At 42.1% G+C, this 20,076-nt stretch overlaps 1 protein-coding gene across 2 annotated transcripts; it reads right to left on the reverse strand.

Annotated features, from left to right (window-relative positions):
* Positions 1-346: 346 nt before the first annotated feature.
* Positions 347-20,036, reverse strand: LOC124003609 (inactive dipeptidyl peptidase 10-like). 2 transcript variants are annotated; one of them, XR_006833254.1, is made up of 26 exons: positions 19,836-20,036; positions 18,768-18,882; positions 17,428-17,523; positions 9,137-9,231; positions 8,882-8,953; positions 8,360-8,412; positions 8,071-8,152; positions 7,797-7,914; positions 7,226-7,380; positions 6,922-7,019; positions 6,687-6,810; positions 6,476-6,517; positions 5,619-5,723; positions 5,285-5,376; positions 5,127-5,174; positions 4,799-4,917; positions 4,671-4,718; positions 4,025-4,123; positions 3,866-3,932; positions 3,175-3,369; positions 2,444-2,498; positions 2,195-2,291; positions 1,954-2,012; positions 1,791-1,863; positions 1,068-1,140; positions 833-889 (listed from the first exon to the last, which is right to left on the reverse strand). XR_006833254.1 is itself a non-coding variant. In XM_046312011.1 (25 exons), the coding sequence occupies exons 1-25, from the start codon at positions 19,872-19,874 to the stop codon at positions 681-683; spliced, it is 2,355 nt and encodes a 784-aa protein (XP_046167967.1). In that variant the 5' UTR covers positions 19,875-20,036; the 3' UTR covers positions 347-680. The 2 variants fall into 2 exon arrangements, 1 of the variants encoding a protein (XP_046167967.1); XM_046312011.1 differs by lacking the exon at positions 1,791-1,863 and having other exon boundaries at positions 347-889.
* Positions 20,037-20,076: the final 40 nt, after the last annotated feature.

Raw genomic sequence — 20,076 nt, forward strand, 5'->3', positions numbered from 1 at the left:
TGCATTGTTTGGAAGTTTTACAACTGTCTTCTGCTTTTAACCCAACCCCTCTGAATCAGAGAGGTGTGGGAGGCAGTCTTAATTGACATCCACGTCATTGGGGCCCAAGGGAACAGTTGGTTAACTGCCTTGCTCAGGGGTAGAACAACAGATCTTTTACCTTGTCAGCTCAGGGTTTCCATCCAGCAACCTTCTGGTTACTGGCCCAACGCTCCTACCCACCATGCTATCTGGAAGGGCCCATAAGTAAGCATTTCACTGTTAGTCTACACCTGTTGTTTACGACGCATGTGACAAATAACATTTGATTGGATTTAAACAAACTATCACCACCAGATAACATCAAACTATTTATTACCATCTCAAATGCACTTAGGAAACAAGAACAAATTCTTAAGGATCTTTGAAATAATCAGGTTCTGCAATATGGGTCATGCTAAATACTAGATGACTAAACTCCAAGGAAGTTGAAATTCCTTCACCGTGGAGTTGAGTTTAGTCAGCTATTTAAATACAAAAATGCAAACTCTACTCAACATGAGACATTTCAGAGCATACTTTCCCTTCACACTACATGCCTTTTCACATTTCCCTCATGCAAAATCCTCAAGGTCCTCAAGGTCAAAAGGATGGAAGTATGGTGTTTTGTTGTTGGATGTAAATGTTTGGGAGGGTAGCTCTCAGTCATCCTCCTGTCCATCAGACTTTTGAGGTGGCATAGGAGCCAGACAGTCCTGGAGGAAGTTTGTTAGGGTGCGCCGGAAGTGCTGATGACTGTAGCTCTGTCTCAAAACGTGGCCCTCGTCAGGGTAAATCTGCAGAGAGTAGTTGACCTTTGCTGACACCAGACGGTCTATGAGCTGGGCAGTGTGCTGGAAGTGGACATGTGCTACAAGAAAAAAGTCAACAGAAAACAGACGAGATGGAAATTCAAGATGGAAGTGTTACTTCACAAATATGTGCAAGTAGATCCATTCAATATCTCATGTGGGGTATGTCTTTATTTTTGTGGCACTTCTGAAAGTGTTCCCCTAAATATTAGTTGAATAGATCATAAAGGTTCTCACCATCTGCGGTTCCATGTAAAAGGAGGAAGTTCTTGTCCCTCAGATTGACCACATCATCCAGCAAAGAGGCATCCTGAGGAGAAATGTTGAACTAAGAACCAGGTTTTTGGAATACAGCTGACTAGGTGGAATACAGCTACGACCAAAGTTACTTTTTCGTAGCATGTGTGGAAGGACCACTAGAGGGCAGGCTGGGCTCATGGATAGTAGCCCAACAAAGCATGGGAGACAAGGTAACCAGAGTCAATTAAGCACAGCTGACTGTACTAATGAGATACTCTCCTTCCCCTATAAAAGAGAGAATGGAACCAGCAGAGAGGGGGGGAAACTATCTCTGGAAGATGGCCACCGAGAGAGAAGCTGTGCTGAAAGAACCACTAAGACGGTGACAAACCCGTGATTTATGTTTATTGTAGTTTAAAGATTATCCCATTGTGTTCTTGTTTCATCTGGAGAAGATGTGTGTTTTTCCTTGGAAGATTTTTCATTGATTATGTTAGAATGTTTTTGTTGACAAAATACCCTCAATAGAGAACTGTGTTCAATCAAAAAAACCTACTCCTGACTCGTTTATTCCACCTTCCCGCTTTAGAGTGACTCGTAATTACTTAGTACGCTCACACATGTTAGGAGACTTTACACAGCAGGTTAGGAGAATTAGCGTAGCAGGTTAGGAGAATTAGATTAAAGTTAGGAAAGGGTTAGCAAAAATGCTCTCCTAACCTGCTACGAACTGTCACTTCTGGTCTTAGATGTACTCCGTCTAGTCACAACCTGTTTTTCGTTCAAAGGAAGACTAAAGGGACAAGTTGAGTGCATGTGAGAGAGACGATGTTACACCATCTTATACTTTACAATCAATTTGAAGAACAAGATCTTGACTTACCTTGTAGAAGCTCTCCTGAGTTGCTGGAAGACCCAGGTGTCTCTCAGAGAAAGCAGCATCTATTATGGAAGTCATTATTTTTTATAAATCGATAACAAACTCTAAAAGATAAACCAAGTAAGAACTGGGGTAGGTATAGGATTTGAATAATAGTGTAACAAACTGTCAGACACAGTATGTCTAATCACAAGAACAAAGATGAAAAGCAACACAGATTACTCCTAAATGTTGGTGGACGTACTGTAGATTTTGAAGTCTGTGATTGGAGCCATCACTGCAGCACATTTAAATATGTTGGCTGCTGCCATCATCTTCAGTGTCAGAAGTCCACCAAATGCCTGTTGAAAATATAAATGGTGGGGTACTCACATCCAGAGGTGACTACATACAGAATACTGTTTGATCTAACATGGATGTTTAAGCTCTTTTCTCACTTTGGCTGGGTCTGCTAGAATCACTGCAGCAATATAGTTGGAAATAGACCCTATACCTTTCCATACAGCGCAATTCTTCTGTTGTCAATATACGGCAACTCCAACAACCACCTGTAGCAAAGAATACATTGGGGTCTTTCCACCTCAAAAAGCACAAGAAAGAGGATTTCGATACCCACAATCTCAGATTGTTCTGTAATTGTTTTTGTAGTTCGTGACATATGATCAGCATTCCTGAAACATTATTCTGTTGAAATGCAGGGTGTCCTCTATATTTAAAGTATAATCATTTTAGGATAGTAAAATGTCTTCAGTGTAAACTTAAATGACTAAAACCAGATATAAAGTATGTAGAAAAGATAATGAGCTATATATTTTTTCATAAGATCGTCTTTGAAAATGAACAATCACCAAAATAAAAACTAGACAGTCGGGGAGAATCTAAAGTAAAATAATGTCATGTCCCCATTGATTTTGTTATAATGTTTGAATCACTCAGTTAGCATAACACTACATTAGCCATGGAAAAATGTGTAAAATTGCAGGAAATTAGCTTTTAAACTGCACATTTTCACTCAATCCCATGGCAAAATGTGTAGAAAATCTGAAATTTGTTTTAAAACTGCATTCTTTTCTCTCAGCCCCAATGATAAAATGTATAGAATTGCAGAAAATTTGCTTTGAAACAGTTTTGGATGACATGGAATGACTCATTGCTTAAATACAGTATGACGAAATTATTTAGATGCTGCTGAAATCTACACTGTAGTCATCATTGATTACTCACTCTACTATGCTCAGCAGGTCTTTGACTCTCTGGGAGCTGAGTTTCCTGGGGTCAAAGTTAGGTGACCTCTGGCCGTGTGCCGCCCCACTTTTGCCGTCCACCCAGGCCAGAGCTACACTGTGGATACTGGAGAGGACCTGGGGCCAGCCCAGAGAGAAACGGTCTGTGACTGATTGAGTGTCAGGGGCTCCATCCCTGAGAAACACAGACAGAGATGTGAAGAAAGGAAATGGGTTCAGGAAGTCAACAAAGTTAGGTGGAGGAGAAGTGAATACACTGAGTGCGCAGCGGTCTAAGTCACTGCATCTCAATGCTAGAGGCGTCACTACAGACCCTGGTTCGATTCCAGGCTGTATCACAACCGGTGATTGGGAGTCCCATAGGGTGGCGCACAATTTGCCCAGCGTCGTCCGGGTTTGGCCGGGGTAGGCCGCCATTATAAATAACAATTTGTTCTTAACTGACTTGCCTAGTTAAATAAGGGTTAAATAAAAAATGTAGGATGTTATGGAGCTTTTGTCTTAATAAATATTCATATTTGGAGGATACCTGTGTCAAAAAATATTGATCTTATCGTTATGAATTGTTAACTTGGTCTTTGTTTCGATGCCCATTTCTTATCTCAGTGCAAAACCGTTAAAGTTTGCATTTGTTTCACATTTTCATGCTTGCTTCTTTTTGCAGATCTTACACGATGATGAGGAGAGGATGTAGGCCTTCTTCATACCGATGGGGTAGACCCAGCTTTAGATGCATATCTGCAACATGGATACCACAGTTGTTCTCAAATCATGGTAATTCATAATAAGTTCTCTAAGAAAAAGAGTGGTTTCCTCAGTGTTTACTGTACCATAGTGGTCAGCTGTAATGGTGCTGTAGTGTGTGATGGGGAGCCGTTTGCCCTTCAGGGCCTCAGACAGAGGCTTGTTGTCTTCCAGAACCTTGTACCCTAAGAAAACAACACTCAGTTTGTGTCCCAAATGGCACCCTATCCCCCTTACAGTGCACTACCTTTGACCAGGGCCCATAGGACTTTGGTCAAAAGGAGTGCAATGCACTATGTAGGGGATAGTGTGCTGTTTGGGAAGCATCCTCACCAGTGACTGAATACTGAACATAAAACATCTGGCTGAAATAACAATCGTTCAAGTGTTTTAGGGCTACAGCTGCAGACATTGTAAGACATCTACACATATTCGATTGTGCTCAATATCAATCTCTGCTCAGATAATATATTGTCAAATAGCTAATTGAAGTTGTGAGTTAAGGACAGGACGAAGGCTATAGTCAAACAGTGTTCAATGTAATCAGCTCGAAATGGCCACCAACACAAATACTCCCCTTAGCCTTTCCCATCCCATTTGTTTAGAAAAAATGAGTAAAGATAGAATGTGGGGTCATACATACAGGAAGCATGTATACTGTATATACCGTAGCTCAATTATGAATCCAAGTAGACATATTAAAACATGAAAAACAACTTGTGTAGAACTCACTGAAATGTTCTCTGGTACTGTGGACAGTCACTCTGGGGATGCCAGGGCCTACAACAAAGAGATCAAGGTGAAGGACAGAAAAAAAGGAAAGAAAGAGAGAAAGAGAGATGGAGAGAGGAGAGATTCACCCAAGCAGTGGAGGATAACGCGAGTGAGGCTGGGGTTGAACTGTGGCTTGTAGAAGCGGCAGGTCTCTGAGAGTGTGCAGGTAAGACAGTGTCTTTGAGAAAAACCCCAGAGGTTCACACTGAGAGAGAGGAACAGTGAATAGAAACCATTCAGACTGAACGATGTAAACATTTCTTATGGACCTGAGTTACTCCCGACCAAGGGACTTTACCAGGATAAAGTCTTGGCTAGTGCTTAGAGTTTTGCTGGTCAGGTCACGTGGTCAGGAAAAACATATTGATCTATTTATGGATTATGGTATAATTATAGGGCCTTGTGCATATTTACCTGTAAAGGTGTCTGCTGTGTTTGGATGCCTCTGTGCTGATGAAGTATCTGCAAACAGACAGAAACCATATCAGACTGATGTGCTGTGGTCACATTAATGCCATCTGCAGTCACACCAGCAAATGCTAGGGTTAAGCAAATCTCTTTACTCCTCTTACATTTTCTCTGCCTCTTCATCCAGGCCACAGAGTGACATCACATCCCAGTGGCCTGATGTCAGGAATCGTGGAGACATTGGGGTAGTCAAAGGCTGCAGGGAGAGAGAAATTGAGTTGGAGAGAGAGAGAGAGAGAGAGAGAGAGAGAGAGAGAGAGAAAGCCAAGGACACGGAGATAGAGACCGTGTAAGAGGGAGGGAGCGAGGGAGTTAAAGGTAGATGAAGGGGTCATTGTGAAAGAGGGTAGTGAGGAGAAAACCCTAGCCATTCAAAATAGACTGACTTGGGCCAAATAAGATAAAGCAAAGTAGATAAGGCTGAAACGCAACTCTGACCTGAGTAGGGAGGACAGCTATGTGTCGATACTCTCCATGACCCCCTTGTGCCGCAGGCAGAGTGACATAGAACATGGAGCCATCTCTAGAGAAGAGGGGCGCCTCCTGTTGGCCGGAAAGAGTAATTTCCACAGTTGTTAGTCATCATACAGTATCTAGGGCAGAGATGGACAACTCCAGTCCTCGGGGGTCAGAGTGGTGGCACACTTTTTCCCCATCCTGAGCAAACACAGAGGATTCAACTAATTGCATTTGAAACTGAAGATCATGATTAGTTGATTATTGGAGTCAGGTGTGTTCTCTCGGGCTCAGGCAAAAGTGTGACACTAATCAGGCCCCCGAGGACGTGAGTTGCCCATCCTTGATCTAGGGCCTAGTAGAGGTTTTCCAGGCAATGTGATCTTAACCAGACCCGAAGGCCACGTGGTCAGAAGAGGAACTGTGGGCCCAAATCATCTCGACTCATTCCCATTACTAAACACTACTCATTTTAGTATTCCATATCTCTCCCTCCAAGTCCCACTGAAATCCATTTATCTTGTATTCATGTCTTCCTCTTGTCTTAATTTGTCTTGTCTTCATGCAACCACATGAATTTAATTGAATCGAATCACTTAATGATTAGAATAGGCAATTCCTCCCCTCAGGGTTCTTACTTGTCCAGGAAAACTAAAACCAGCAGTTGAAAATTGAGGAGCTCTAAATACTTTAATACAGACTAAGGTTCGCTACATATAATGACGGTCTTGAAAAGTGTAATGAAACACAGCAAGTTTTCCCATTTCTTATACATTTTCTTTGAATAGATTCAGCCTTTTGGTTGATCTTGGTTAAAGTGATTAGTAGGCAGAATTTACCTGTGGTTGCCCTAGCCAGACATCCATGGTCATTTTGCGTTTCTGTGAGGGTTGCAACAGAAAAAAGGCATTCAAAATATAGAAGGAATCTCTGATTTATTCACTCATACATATCATTGACAACCAGTAAGCATCCACATGAATCACATGGATCACATCCAGCTGCTAGAAATGATGGATCTACTCCCTATACAACTGATCAGTGTATCACCTGTGAGCAGACTCCAGTGGTGGCCTCGCACACAGAGAGAACAGGCTGGTTCTGGACCCGGTTCAACCAACGCACAGCCAGCCTGGTCCCACTGGTCCATTTCACCATGGAGATGTAATGACCTCTGGACACAGGCAGGAAGACAGAAAGACAAGGGAGAAACACCGAGATTTAGGTCTGACTATTTACATATGGAGAGAATAAATACACTGATTTAAATGAGTACCTACGGTACCTGTTTTTGAGTGAGACTGGAGCAGTCATCCTCAGAGTGTGAGCAGGGCTGAAGACGTTCACCACGTAAAGAGTAACTGCAGGGATATTATCTCCTGCCTGGAAGGGAAGGATGCACATCAACACATTCTGCATAGATAACATTGTTCAAAGACATTCTGTATTGACCTCAATTCATCTTATAGTAGCCTCTGCCAAGAGGGTTTATTGCAGAGGAGATGACCTTGGAATTGATCTAAGTTAAGGTGTATAAAAGTAGTCTTTATTGACATTATTATTATTATTATTGTTATTATACAGTTCACCTTAGGGTATGGATAGTAGGCTCCTGTGGGGTATGGCCCTCCAGTAAAACGAGGGATCTCCACATAGGGTGTGTGTGTGTTATTGATGGACAGGTACGCCAGCCGTACCCCGTCTCCAGACCACCAGTAGGCAGGGTACACCTGGAGGATCTCTTCTGGAAACACATAACATGACAGCCAACATGTAATAGCAGGTCTAAATGGGCCCATCTACTGTATATAGTATACAGACTCTAGCTCACCAATTCTTAATATAGATTGATAAGAATGTAATGTTTCTACATGGGAACTTAATTTGTGATGATGGGCACATTCAAGTACATTACATTCATATACATTGCATATTATAGATATGAAGAAAAAGCACAAACGAGGCATGCTAAAAACTACATGGCGACGGTCAGTGGCGGCTGAGCTGGATGAGCTGGGTCTCTCATGGGACAGGGCGCAAGCTGTGGCCAAAGACAGACTCCAGTGGCAGAAGATTGTTGCAGCCTTATGTCCTACCTGGGAAGAAGAGGACTAAGTAAGTAAGTATGATTTTACTCCACAAAGGCAGCGTCTCTCTCACCCTCATATGTCCAGTCTGACAGCCCGTTGATAACAGACCCACTGCCTGTAGTGCTGAGACGCACAGGACCACTGTACACACCGGGCTGGTAGTAGAGGTTATTCTGAAAGATGTAGATCTGCCAAAATAACAGAGTGCCTATGTAACTCAGTGTAAATATAACACACACAAATTAACATACAGTGTGTGAACATAATGGGCCAAAAAAGAGCATCTCTCGGGACGTATTTGGGCTGTGGGCCGCATGTTGTGCACTCCTGCCTTAGGGCCTCACCAAATGATTTCCATGGGGACCCCATGCGGCATATTGAAGAGCAGATGGCTTCACTCCGTGTGGGTTGAGCTCAAGAAATTCCCTGCGAGAAACAAACACAGAAATGCATGAGAATATACACACAAATACATGCATACACAACAAGTTCTTTTTTTAATTCATGGTATTGGCTGAAGTAAACTGTTAAATTACCAGATGACCTGTTATGCATCATATTACATTTGGATGTGTTGGTTTGGATTGATTGCACAATATAGGAATACATTATTATGCTCTCAATAATACTTACCCTGTCCCCACACTGTAAATTACATAGGAAGCTGAAAATGATTTTGAGAACACCTATCAAGGGCAGAGAAGAGGAATATAATCAAATCAACAGTAAAGAACTTGCCTAAAATGACTACACAGTCCAAATAGTTTCCAATAATAGCTACCATGGATAGAATGGTAACTCAGTTAGCTGCTGGTACTGCCACATATTTTAGATTCTTTTGCATTGAGGCATTTCCAAGTCTTTAAGAACAATAAATGCTCATCCCAAAAGAGAAACGGAGCCAGATTCTGAATGGGATAAAACAAGCCCTTTGGGAGCATAACAGTGTTCTGATTTGTTTGTTTTCTCTCAATAATCTTAGCTTAGTTCCATCTGAATTCAAATATCCTGTTAAAAGATGAGACGTTGCTTAGAGCAGAATTAAATCAGTCTATTTAAACGGGGGTGGAGGTATGGATACAAATCAGCAGTAAGTTGCCAGTTTTGTCTTGAAATATTCCTCAATAGATACGCTGACTGTTAAACATTACCTACCAGATGCAAGTTGTACGCCAGCAGAATATACTTCTGGTCTGGTGACACTTGAAACGTTGTGTCATTCAGATTCTTGTAAAACAGAAACAAATATATCAAAATGCAAATCAAAACTGCAGTGGGAGGAGTGATTATTTCTCAAATTCAAGTTGACACCTGTGGGAGACTGGGAGTATGGATATGTATGCCGAAGATCCATCAGTCTGTCAATCAACCACCTTGCAGCAGAGTTTTGTTTGTTCCGTCTGTACTCACTAGGATGCTGCCGCCCAGCAGAGCGATGGTGAGGTTCTCACTCAGGCTGTGTTTCAGGATGTGCCCTTCCCTGGTGCGAAAGGCCACCTCATCATCTACAGAGGGGAGTTAGAGTAGAAGCCATGCAGTGGTGAGACTGGCAAATAGACTGAAGACAGAGTTGTTGTTGAAACATGAAGGACTGGTTTCCCAGACGCAGATTAAGCCTAGTCGTGGACAACAACAAAAACACTTTGAATTGAGACTTCCCATTGAGAATGATGTTTAATCCGGAAACCGTCCTGATTATCCTAAAGTAAAGAGAGTGTCTGCTAAACGAATATACTGCAAAGTGTAATGTAATCTAGAGGCCATTGGATTTATGTCAAATATACATGTATTGTACATGTACTGTATGTGACATACATATGTGTATTTTGTTAATAGATTTCTTAATTCAATGAGCAACCTTTCATCAATGCCTCAGATGGTTATGTTAGGGATTGGAAATTGTTCTAATAATTCCAATTTAGGAAATTACACCTTTCTTGCGTACGCCTTTCCTACGCACTTCTCAGTAGTTGGTATTCAAACTCACCTTATGAAGGTGTGTAACAGGCTTTGCAGGAGGGAGAAGCGCTGAAAACCCTCCCACTTGCAGGCCGACAGATTTTCTCGTGGAGTTTTCATTCAATAGGGTTTTCAGTATATCTATCTTAAGCCATCTCTATAAATACAGTGTACGTTTTAGTTCGAATTCTGTCGACAGACTCAGAAGACTATATCGAGAGAACGGGTTCAGAATACTAGGGATAAATGAAAGAAAGCCATCTAAAAATCTGCATATCTGTCTTTGTTTCAGCAGCAATTGGTAGATTTGAAAATACTTGTAGATTATTTCGGGTTAGGAAAGTATTTATGAATTTAAAAAAGAACAGGTTTGGAGAGCCTTTACGCATGAATGAAAATGGTGGTTTGATTCATTCTGATTGCCACATTCTTCCAATGTAATGTTGGAAGATTAGTGTACATAGGATTATAATAGGGAGAATTAGTAACAGTTGACAATATGAACAAAATACATGTAGCCTAATTAAATAAAGGTGAAATAAAATTTAAAACATGATTTAATTAGGCTACATGTTTTTTGTTTATATTGTCAACTGTTAATAATGATCGTCAGCAACAACCACATGGCTTTGACGGTGTTTTCAGAAGAAGCACATGAAGGTAAACAGAATTATAGAAATAGGAGACAAAGAATGTTTGTGTCACACCCTGATCTGTTTCACCTGTCTTGGTGCTTGTCTCCACCCCCCTCCAGGTGTCGCCCATCTTCCTCATTATCCCCAGTGTATTTATACCTGTGTTCTCTGTTTGTCTGTTGCCAGTTTGTCTTGTCAGGTCTTACCAGCGTGTTTTCCCGCCTCCCTGCTTTCTCAAGTTCTGTTTCCCAGTTTCCCCAGTTCTGACCATTCTGCCTGCCTTGACTCCGAGCCTGTCTGCCATTCTGTACCTGTCTGACTCTGACCTGTTTATGAACCTCTGCCTGTCCTAATCCTGAGCCTGCCTGCTGTTCGGTACCTTATTGAATCTGCCCTGGATTACACACCTCTGCCTGCCTTCGATCTGTCTCTTGCCTGCCCCCTGTTTGGGTCAATAAATGTATGTGACTCTAGCTGTCTGCATCTGGGTCTTATCCTGAGTTGTGATAGTTTGGGATATTTGAGAGTGCCCATCCCTGCAAGTTAAAAGGCAGTACAATTTAAATTCTGCATAATGGCACAGCATTTCATAAACATTAGTGTGGGAAAGTTGATATGTTGATGTGCTTCAGTTTGCTGCCATATGACTGGTTTCACATTTGTCTCCAGCAATTATAAGGTCAAACATATCCAAAACAAGTGTAGTTTATATTTACAATTCCCTTATCCAAATGGATTACTCATTTATCTAGCTCTTATCAATCACTCTTATAGAGTTGTAAATTACAGAGAATGGTGTTATTTCAGAAAAAATATAGTAGATGCTTTTTCTATTTGGAACTGGTTGGTTCACTAGACCTTATACAGGTATCTGTAGGCACGTCTGCCACACCTTCATTTATTCGATCTCTACCCAAAACTAATAACAGGTGAATAGCTCACAATTCTCACGCTTAAGTTCAAGTTCGGAATATGCATATAGAGAAAAATGCATAAAAAGGGAATTATGTTACATATGAGGGCGCTTAACTAGGGTCAAAATTGGGCCATTATTGAACAGGTAACAGGGGGTCCTTGAGGCAGAAGTATAGTCAGTCCCTTGGGGGGAGTTATTTGATTCCCTAGAGTGCAGCTACGATGCAGAACAGTCAACATCAACATGTATTAATTACAAGAGTACATTCCATAAAACTTACACTGAGCTTCTCTCACATTGTAACGTTGTCCCCTACAGCAAACCTGAGGACAGTTTCATGATTTGTGTTGACTTGATGAGCTGTGCTGTGCTCTGCATGTCAACAGCAGCATGAAGTGTCCCAATTGGTACCCTATGCCCTACATACTGCACTACTTTTGACCAGAGCCATATTGCAGGGCAGCCCTGAAGCGACTCTTTACACTGTATGCAAGGATTTCCTTTGTGTTGCCTTAGGAATGCTGCATTATCTCTCCAAGCCCCGTTTTGTCACACCTCTGAGTTACAGAGGTTCAGTTGTCTTTACATCCTGTATGTCTGATATCTGATTGGGCGTTATAACTCAACAGCAATGCTATTAGTCAATAACTCAGATGTTGAATCCATTCAACTCTTATAAAAGGGTCTTAGATTCATTGTCTCTTTCTCTTCTTTGTCCCCTGACCTGTGCTGGTGAGATAAGGGCTCTCGAGTGGCGCAGCGGTCTAAGGCACTGCATCTCAGTGCAAGAGGATGCATTGAGATGAGAATAATGGCGCCGGAGAGGATGGCTGCCGTTTTATTGGCTCTAAACCAACCATGCTATTTTGTTTGTTTTTCTCATTGTTTGTAACTTATTTTGTACATAATGTTGCTGCCACCATCTCTTATGACCGAAAAGAGCTTCTGGACATCAGAACAGCGATTACTCACCTTGAATTGGACAAATAATATTTACTCAGACACCCGAACAGGCCCTCATCCCCGTCATTCACAGTAGAAGGAGACATAGATTTCGTGGAAGGAGATTGGGGTACCTTGTGAGGATCAAGTGACAAGTGGCTAATTTGCCTTTGCCATCCGTACTATTATCGCTGGAAAATAAATGGAACAAACTAAAAGCACGTATATCCTACCAACGGGACATTAAAAACTGTAATATCTTATTTTTCACAGAGTCGTGGCTGAACGACGACAGGAATAACATACAGCTGGAGGGTTATACACTCTATAAGCAGAATAGAACAGCAGCCTCTGGTAAGACAAGGGTCTATGTATATTTGTATACAATAGCTGGTGAACAATATCTAAGGTAGTCTTGAGGTTTTGCTCGCCTGAGGTAGAGTATCCCATGATAAACTGTGGACAACCCTATCTAACCAGAGAGTTTTCATCTGTATTTTTCGTAGCTGTCTACATACCACCACAGACCGATGCTGGCATAAACAAAGAGGAAAACACTCATTCAGAGGCGGCACTCCTAGTGACCGGGGAATTTAATGCAGGGAAACTTAAATCCGTTTCACTTCATTTCTATCAGCATGTTAAATGTGCAACCAGAGGGAAAAAAACTCTAGACCACCATTACTCCACACACAGAGACGCATACAAATCACTCCCTCGCCCTCCATTAGGCAAATCTGACCATAATTATATCCTCCCGATTCCTGCTTATGAGTAAAATATAAAGCAGGAAGCAGCAGTGACTCGGTCAATAAAAAAAGTGGTCAGATGAAGCAGATGCTAAGCTACAAGACTGTTTTGCTAGCACAGACTGGAATATGTTCCGGGATTCTTCCGATGGCATTGAGGAGTACACCACATCAGTCACTGGCTTAATCAATAAGCGCATCTGTGACGTCTTCCCCGCAGTGACTGTAGGTACATACCCCAACCAGAAGCCATTGATTACAGGCATCATTCACACTGAGCTAAAGGGTAGAGCTGCCGCTTTCAAGGAGCGGGACTCTAACCCGGGAGCTTATAAGAAATCCCGCTATAACCTCCGATGAACCATCAAATGGTCAAAGCGTCAATACAGGACTAAGATCTTATTGTACTACACCGGCTCTGACGCTCTTCGGACGTGGCAGGGCTTGCAAACTGTTACAGACTGCAAAGGGAAGCTGAGAGCTGCCCAGTGACACAAGCATACCAGGTGAGCTAAACTACTTCTATGATCACTTTGAGGCAAGTAACACTTAAACATTATTGGGAGTATCAGCTGTTCCGGACGACCGTGTAATCACGCTCTATGCAGCCGATGTGAGTAAGACCTTTAAACATTCACAAGGCCTCAGGGCCAGACGGATTACCAGGACGTGTACTCCGAGCATGCGCTGACCAACTGGCAAGTGTCTTCGCTGACATTTTAAACCTCTCCCTGTCTCAGTCTGTAATACCAACATGTTTCAAGCACACCACCATAGTCCCTTTGCCCAAGAACACTAAGGTAACCTGCCTAAATGACTACCAACCCGTAGCACTCACGTCTGTAGCCATGAAGTGCTTTGAAAGGCTGGTCATGGCTCACATCAACACCATTATCCCAGAAACCCGAGACCCACTCAAATTTGCATACCGCCCCAAAAGATCCACAGATGATGCAATCTCTATTGCACTCCATACTACCCTTTCACACCTGGACGAAAGGAACACCTACAGTTGAAGTCAGAGGTTTACATACACTTAGGTTGGAGTCATTAAAACTCATTTTTCAACCACTCCACAAATTTCTTGTTAACAAACTATTTTTTTGGCAAGGACATCTACTTAGTGCATGACACAAGTCATTTTTCCAACAATTGTTTACAGACAGATTATTTCACTTATAATTCACTGTATCACAATTCCAGTGGGTCAGAAGTTTACATACACTGAATTGACTGTGCCTTCAAACAGCTTGGAAAATGTCAGAAAATTATGTCACGGCTTTAGAAGCTTCTGGTAGGCTAATTGACATAATTTGAGTCAATTGGAGGTGTACTTGTGAATGTATTTCAAGGCCTACCTTCAAACTCAGTGCCTCTTTGCTTGACATCATGAGTAAATCAAAAGAAATCAGCCAAGATCTCAGAAATAAAATCTGGTAGGCCATCTGGTTCATCCTTGGGAGCAATTTCAAAATGCCTGAAGGTACCACATTCATCTGTACAAACAATAGTAGGCAAGTATAAACACCATGGGACCACAAAGTCGTCATACCACTCAGGAAAGAGATGCGTTCTGTCTCCTAGAGATGAACGTACTTTGGTGCGAAAAATGCAAATCAATCCCAGAACAACAGCCAAGGACCTTGTGAAGATGCTGGAGGAAACGGGTACAAAATTATCTATATCTACAGTAAAACAAGTTCTATATCGACATAACCTGAAAGTTCGCCCAGCAAGGAAGAAGTCACTGCTCCAAAACCACCATAAAAAAGCCAGACTACGGTTTGCAACTGCACATGGGGACAAAGATCATACGTTTTAGAGAAATGTCCTCTGGTCTCATGAAACAAAATAGAACGGTTTGGCCATAATGACCATTGTTATGTTTGGAGGAGAAAAGGGGAGGCTTGCAAGCCGAAGAACACCATCGCAACCGTGAAGCATGGGGGTGGCAGCATCATGTTGTGGGAGTGCTTTGCTGCAGGAGGGACTGGTGCACTTCACAAAATAGATGGCATCATGAGATAGGAAAATGATGTGGATATATTGAAGCAACATCTCAAGTCATCAGTCAGGAAGTTAAAGTTTGGTCGCAAATGGGTCTTCCAAATGGACAATGACCCCAAGCGTATTTCCAAAGTTGTGGCAAAATGGCTTAAGGACAACGAAGTCAAGGTATTGGAGTGGCCATCACAAAGCCCTGACCTCAATCCTTTAGAAAAAGTGTGGGCAGAACTAAATAAGTGTGTGCGAGCAAGGAGGCCTACAAACCTGACTCAGTTACACCAGCTCTGTTAGGACGAATGGGCCAATGTTCACCCAACTTATTGTGGGAAGCTTAGGAAAGGCTTCCCAAAACATTTAACCCAAGTTAAACAATTTAAAGACAATGCTACCAAATACTAATTGAGTGTATGTAAACTTCCGACTTCAACTGTATGTGAGAATGCTATTCATTGACTACAGCTCAGTGTTCAACACCACTGTGCCCTCAAAGCTCCTCACTAAGCTAAGGACCCTGGGACTAAACATCTCCCTCTGCAACTGGATCCTGGACTTCGTGACGGGCCACCCCCAAGTGGTAAGGGTAGGTAACAACACATCCGCCATGCTGATCCTCAACACGTGGGGCCCCTCAGAGGTGCGTGCTCAGTCCCCTCCTGTAGTTCCTGTTCACTCATGACTGCACGTCCAGGCATGACACCAACGCCATAATTAAGTTTGCAGATGACACAACAGTGGTAGGCCTGATCACCGATAAAGACGAGACAGCCTATAAGGAGGTCAGAGACCTGACCGTGTGGTGCAAGGACACCAACCTCTCCCTCAACATGATCAAGACAAGGGAGATGATTATGGACTACAGGAAAAGAAGGACCAAGCACGCCCCCAATCTCATCGACAGGGCTGTAGTGGAGCAGGTTGAGAGTTTCAAGTTCCTTGGCGTCCACATCACCAACAAACTATGATGGTATAAGCACACCAAGACAGTTGTGAAGAGGGCACAACAAAACCTATTCACCCTCAGGAGACTGAAAAGATTTGATATGGGTCCTCAGATCCTCAAAAGGTTCTACAGCTGCACCATCGAGAGCATCCTGACTAGTTGCATCATTGCCTGGTATGGCAACTGCTCGGCCTCCGACTGCAAGGCACTACAAAGGGTAGTGCGTACGGCCCAGTACATCACCTGGGCCAAGCTTTCTGCCATCCAGGACCTCCATACCAGGTGGTGTCAGAGGAATGCCCTAAAAATTGTCATAGACTCCAGTCAACCTCGTCATAGACGGTTGTCTCTACTACCGCATGGCAAGCATCAAATCTAGGTCCAAGAGGCTTCTAAACAGCTTCTACCCCCAAGCAATGAGACTCCTGAACATCTAATCAAATGGCTACCCAGACTTTTTGCAATTCCCCCCTACCCCCTTTCTATGCTGCTGCCACTCTCTGTTATTATCTATGGAAAGTCACTTTAATAACGCTACCTACATGTACATATTACCTCAACTACCTCGACTAACCGCTGCCCCCGCACATTGACTCTGTACCGGTACCCCCTGTATATAGCTTCGCTATTGTTATTTTACTGCTGCTCTTGTAATTATTTGTTACTTTTATTTGTTACTTTTTATAAGTATTTTTTTTAAACTTCATTGTTGGTTAAGGGCTTGTAAGTAAGCATTTCACTGTAAGGTCTACGCATGTTGTATTTGCGCATGTGACAAATACAATTTGATTTGATATGAAGAGGCGTCACTACAGTCTCTGGTTGGAATCCAGGCTGTATTACATCCGGCCGTGATTGGAAGTCCCATAGGGCGGCGCACAATTGGCTCAGCGTCGTCCGGGTTTGGCCGGGGTAGGTCGTTATTGTAAATAAGAATTTGATCTTAACTGACTTGCCTAGTTAAATTTAAAAAATACACTCTCTCTCTGTCTCTTTCTCTGTCTCTCTCTCTCTCTCCCTCTCTGATCATGTCTAGGATAATGCCTTGTAATACTTTTTCATGCTTTGTAAATTAAGCTTTTGCCTTGTATGTGAATCCGTTTATTTTACAATGTTAATAAAAATACACTTGGATTTAGAATTCCATTCACAGAACTTTCTTGACCTTCCAATTCCTGTAACTCAACTGGAGTCTCTTGCATATTGATAAATTGTCATAATGGAGTCAGGTAAACATTTTAATAGGCTAATTGCATAGTCTTATTATGGATTGCATGTGAGGTACAAGTATATATGATATAGCCTATATGATCTATATTTACCACACTACAATATCGGCCCTGGTCAAAAGTAGTACACTATATAGGGAATAGAGTGCCATTCGGGACGCAGTCGGAATGCTCCGTAAATCCTGTCAAGTTACAGTGAAGCCACGAGGTGTACAGTATGCTACACAAGGTGGGCAGCCTGTCAAAAAGTATATCAATCATTTAAGGCTTGACATGCATGTTTTGTAAATGGAATCTGTGCCATGGAAGCCTGGCTCTCCTCACCGTTGAGCCAGGTCACATGGGCGTCATGAACTTTGAAATGGTCTTTGTCCAGGTCCTCCAGAGTAAGACGGGAGCGCTGGAGAAGAAGAGAATCATCTGCAACAAAGATGAAGACAGAGAGGGATGAGTAGCAGGAAGAAAGGGCCAAATGGAGGAAATGGTACAAATGCCCCTAGAGTGGTCCTTCTGTAGCTCAGTTGGTAGAGCATGGCGCTTGTAACGCCAGGGTAGTGGGTTCGATCCCCGGGACCACCCATACGTAGAATGTATGCACACATGACTGTAAGTCGCTTTGGATAAAAGCGTCTGCTAAATGGCATATATACTACAGTATACCACTCTGATATGGAAGCAGATTCATGCCAAAATGAATACAAATAAAACATGGCATAAATCTGCTTCCATACTGCATAATGTATGCCAAATGTATTTCTCCATATTAACAATCAGTCCCAATATTTCGTGGACGATTTTTGTGTGCTTCTAAAAATCGTCTGGATGCATCTATGTTTGCTGAATCCGAGGCTACCCAACATTATTCTGTGCTATGGGTGAAGGCTGACTTAGAGCGGTGTTTGTAAGACCAAAGAGGACACCGAAATCGGTTGTTCTCATGAAAACATCTTTAGAGTCCGAACAGTTTGATCTACAAACCATTATGACCCCATGATGGAAAAGCTTAGACTCTCACTAACACACACGTTTTATCGTTTTTGCTCTTTGCTCTGCGCAAAGGTCTTTTTCTACATTGAATATGTGTGATCGTTCCAGATGTTTTCAGATGTTTTCCTGAGCTTTCTTATAACTCCCAGACAGACTTCAAACACTGACAGACAGATCCCAGAGGTGAGTATAAGATAATGGGTGATGTTTTGTGGATATACTGGTCAATTTAATCCATTTTCACCCAGGAAATTGCGTATTTAACACTGTAATAGACTCATATAGTTGCTCTCACCAACTCCAAATTGAACACAAATTGAAGAAGACTTTTTGATTATTAATTTCCCATTGAGCCAACATTTCCTGTAATTACATTACTCTCATAAAAAGCTTTTTTTTAAATCAGGTTTCTGTTTGGTGGATCTCATTTTTGTAGTGGCAAAAGTGAATCAAACTCATGAATGTAACTTTTTATGTCAAATAGTTTTTCATTCTACTGGTTGTCTTGAAAAGCAAATAGTAAAGCATTTCAATGTAAGGCTAAATATATAGCAGACATAAACCCGACTGATTTGGCTTGGGACTGATAGTATTGAGGAGTATGATAGTTAGGGGTATTGGGAGACCCAGAGACTGTAGTCTCATCTGCCTCTGAGCCTAGCTCGTTTTCCTCTTACCAGGTGTGAGCATGATGACAGACAGGATGACCAGTGAAATGATCATCAGGATCACCATCAAAGCTATCCCAATGCCTCTCCAGTTACGTGGAGGACCATGGAAAGCCACACCATTCTGATGGAGAAAACGCACGTGCACGTGCACACACAAACACACACACACTACAGTTGTTAGGTTCAGACGCAGGTAGGCTGAGTTACAAAAGAAAGTGAAGAAGAGAGGGAGTTGGTTTCATTGTGTCATTAGCACCATTGACGACAAAAGAAGTCATCAAGACCTTTGAACAAATCACTGACACTTCATTAAGTATAGTACAAATGTAATCACTGTCGAGTGTCGCATCCATGTCAATTAATGTGATTCAAACGCTTCACTGGATAACCCTGACACCCTGCATAATAATCTCCGAATTGTGCCTTGTATAATAGCAGTCAGAGTAGATAAGGAAGGACTGGCATAGCCTATCAGATCCCACTGTGAAGATTTAAGCTACAGTCATTCCCGCTAATTAAAACACAGCAATATGCTACAGAGACGGAGGAGGAGAGATTTAAAGAGGAGAACCACATTAATGATAACTAAAAATGAGCAAAAGAAAACAATCAAATAAACTAACAAGTAAGATAGTTTGCGACTTTCTCTTGAAAGAAAACTATTTTTTTGCAGCATGTAGTAGTCAAGAATTGCTAAGAAAAACAACATGTAGGAAAAAAAAATTGTTAGCCAGAAATGCAAAAGCTGGCCAACAAGTAAAGGTCAACAGCACAACAGTATCTATGAGGGCAAGAAAGGAACAACAGCACATAGATACTTCAATTCCTTATGGTTGCCTATAGATCTATGCACATGGACAGCGTGCATACCGTTGGAGACAGATTCAAGGGGAAATGTGACCTTTAACCCGAGAAACACAAGACATGACACTCATAACAGACTTTAGAACTTCTTCTGAAGAAATCAGTTTCCCTGTATGACTTTTCAACAATGGATGCTCCCTATGTACAGTACTTCGTTAACAATACTATTGAATAGAAGAATGAAAGCACATATATGTACAGTGACTTTACCATGTCAGAGGGCATGTTTTGCTGAGTGCTGGCGATCATCTTTGCGGTAGTTGCCGATTAATCAATATATTCCTAATCTGGACTCCGATTTCTGTAATCCTGACTCAGATAAGGAATACTGTAAATCTGGCCTCTGTGACCGGAGCATCTCATTTTTCTTTCTCTCTCTATTTCTCCTTCTAGACACTCTCTTGCTCTCTCTCTCTCTCTCTCTCTCTCTCTCTCTCTCTCTCTCTCTCTC

The sequence above is a fragment of the Oncorhynchus gorbuscha genome, linkage group LG18 (assembly GCF_021184085.1).
Source record: "Oncorhynchus gorbuscha isolate QuinsamMale2020 ecotype Even-year linkage group LG18, OgorEven_v1.0, whole genome shotgun sequence".
Lineage (NCBI taxonomy): Eukaryota > Metazoa > Chordata > Actinopteri > Salmoniformes > Salmonidae > Oncorhynchus > Oncorhynchus gorbuscha.

Coding starts and splice junctions, on each gene's coding strand:
- LOC124003609 (XM_046312011.1), bottom strand. CDS start 19,874: ATGATCGCCAGCACTCAGCAAAACATGCCCTCTGACATG. Junction 8,954..9,136: donor TGCTGGGCGGCAGCATCCTA/GTGAGTACAGAC, acceptor CTGTTTTACAAG/AATCTGAATGACACAACGTT. Junction 5,724..6,475: donor TCTGGCTAGGGCAACCACAG/GTAAATTCTGCC, acceptor TCCGGCCAACAG/GAGGCGCCCCTCTTCTCTAG.